The sequence below is a fragment of the Limulus polyphemus genome, unplaced genomic scaffold (genome assembly GCF_000517525.1).
Source record: "Limulus polyphemus unplaced genomic scaffold, Limulus_polyphemus-2.1.2 Scaffold36, whole genome shotgun sequence".
NCBI classification, from domain to species: Eukaryota; Metazoa; Arthropoda; class Merostomata; order Xiphosura; family Limulidae; genus Limulus; species Limulus polyphemus.
This window is the reverse complement of record NW_013665646.1, coordinates 478,498-480,496: the sequence shown is the minus strand read 5'-3', so window position 1 is coordinate 480,496 and position 1,999 is coordinate 478,498. Positions and strand designations below refer to the sequence as shown.

The 1,999-nt window shown below is 34.9% G+C and overlaps 1 protein-coding gene across 1 annotated transcript in view; it reads right to left on the bottom strand.

The window, feature by feature from the left end:
• Positions 1–1,999, bottom strand: part of LOC106460853 (neurogenic locus Notch protein-like) — an 87,395-nt gene that overhangs the window by 37,028 nt on the left and 48,368 nt on the right. Inside the window, exons 6-8 of the mRNA XM_013920600.2 lie at positions 1,585–1,707; positions 1,045–1,278; positions 196–351 (exon numbers count right to left, since the gene is read on the bottom strand). Coding sequence (XP_013776054.1) covers positions 196–351; positions 1,045–1,278; positions 1,585–1,707 — 513 coding nt within the window. The remainder of the gene's footprint in view (positions 1–195; positions 352–1,044; positions 1,279–1,584; positions 1,708–1,999) is intronic.

Sequence of the window (1,999 nt, the reverse complement as noted above, 5' to 3'; positions counted from 1 at the left end):
TTTACTTTTTCATGATGCTAATGAACATGCTTATAAAGTTTTTTTGTACTTGTTGACAGTTTACTTTTTCATGATGCTAATGAACATGCTTATAAAGTTTTTTGTAATTATTGACAGTTTACTTTTTCATGATGCTAATGAACATGCTTATAAAGTTTTTTTTTGTAATTGTTCAACAACGAAATGCCTATTTACCTTCTTTGCATTCATTGACGTCCTCGGTACAATCGTTTCCCTGAAATCCGCTAGGGCACGAACATCGGTAGCTTCCATCTGTTGGATTAGTATTACAGATAGCACCGGAGTGACACGGGTTGCTCGCACATGCGTCGTCCAGGTGACACAATAACCCTGATAAAAAAAAACGCAGTTTTATTTCATTAAATACATCTTTCTTGGGAGACCACTTTCATTAGTATTCTTCATATAGTTGATTAAATTTTTCCCAACACTTATCTTGGACAAAGGGGTCCTCTTAGGATATTTTGGAACTGCTTTAATCCCTTGCACTATTATTTTGTTTAAGTGATACACAACATTAATATGTCAAAAATGTGGGATTCCCACATATTTAACATTACGGTGCCATTATGTCATTTGAAATGATGGTAGTACTAGTCATTAGGCTACTGGGCCTTGGGTTCAAATCCTTCCAGGGAAACTGTTGATTTGTATATAATGTATTTGGTATCATGACTTGGGTTCAAATCCTTCCAGGGAAACTGTTGATTTGTATATAATGTATTTGGTATCATGACTTGGGTTCAAATCCTTCCAGGGAAACTGTTGATTTGTATATAATGTATTTGGTATCGTGACTTGGGTTCAAATCCTTCCAGGGAAACTGTTGATTTGTATCATTCAATTAACGGGCATCCGGTGGAGTACGTGCAACTTAGTGTGAAATATGGCATAAAGAGGAAATATAAAAAACATCACATAGAATATAGAATAAATTTCTAAATGTTCTTAACTATATAATGATAAATATAATACTTAGAAGTTTGTTCAGTGTATCTAGAATACAAGTACAACAAAACCTACCTGTTTTCCCAGGAGCACATTGACAAAAAAACGATCCAACACGGTCATGACAGGTGGCGCCATTGAAACACGCTGCGCCTGCGCAGTCGTCAATATTTTCACTGCAGTCAATCCCAGTCCAACCATTGACACAAATACAAGAGTAACCGCCAACTGTATTTGTACAGGTAGCCCCATTTTTGCATACACTGGGTTTTAATGCACACTCGTCAACATCTTTACTGCAATACGGTCCTGCAGAAAAAAATTAAATAAAAAATTTACTGAAACTTCAATAAAACATTGGAATTTCGTTAACAAACTAAACATTTCAAACTACTTCGATATTCATATTAATATTTCCGGGAAAAGGGGGTAAAATAAAATAGTACCCCAACCGCAAAACAAAGGTTTCTTTTTTTTAACAATATCATGTCGATTTGTTTAATAATTTCCTGTGAAAATGTGTGAAAACCTGCTTCATGAAACCGGTAATCATGTAATCTATACATTTGGAAATATCACTGATGCGGAACGTCAAAACAGAATAGAAAACAATACCTGTGTAATTTGGCGGGCACTGACATGTGTAGCTGTTGACTCCATCGATACAGGTGGCGCCATTTTGACATAAGTTACCAGGGCAGTCATCAATATTTATATCACAGTTGGTACCCGTGAAACCTATAATAAATACAAACATAAATATGATATCACAGTTGGTACCCGTGAAACCGAAAATAAATACAAACGTAAATATGATATCACAGTTGGTACCCGTGAAACCGAAAATAAATACAAACGTAAATATGATATCACAGTTGGTACCCGTGAAACCGAAAATAAATACAAACATAAATATGATATCACAGTTGGTACCCGTGAAACCGAAAATAAATACAAACATACATATGATATCACAGTTGGTACCCGTGAAACCTAAAATAAATACAAACATAAATATGATATCACAGTT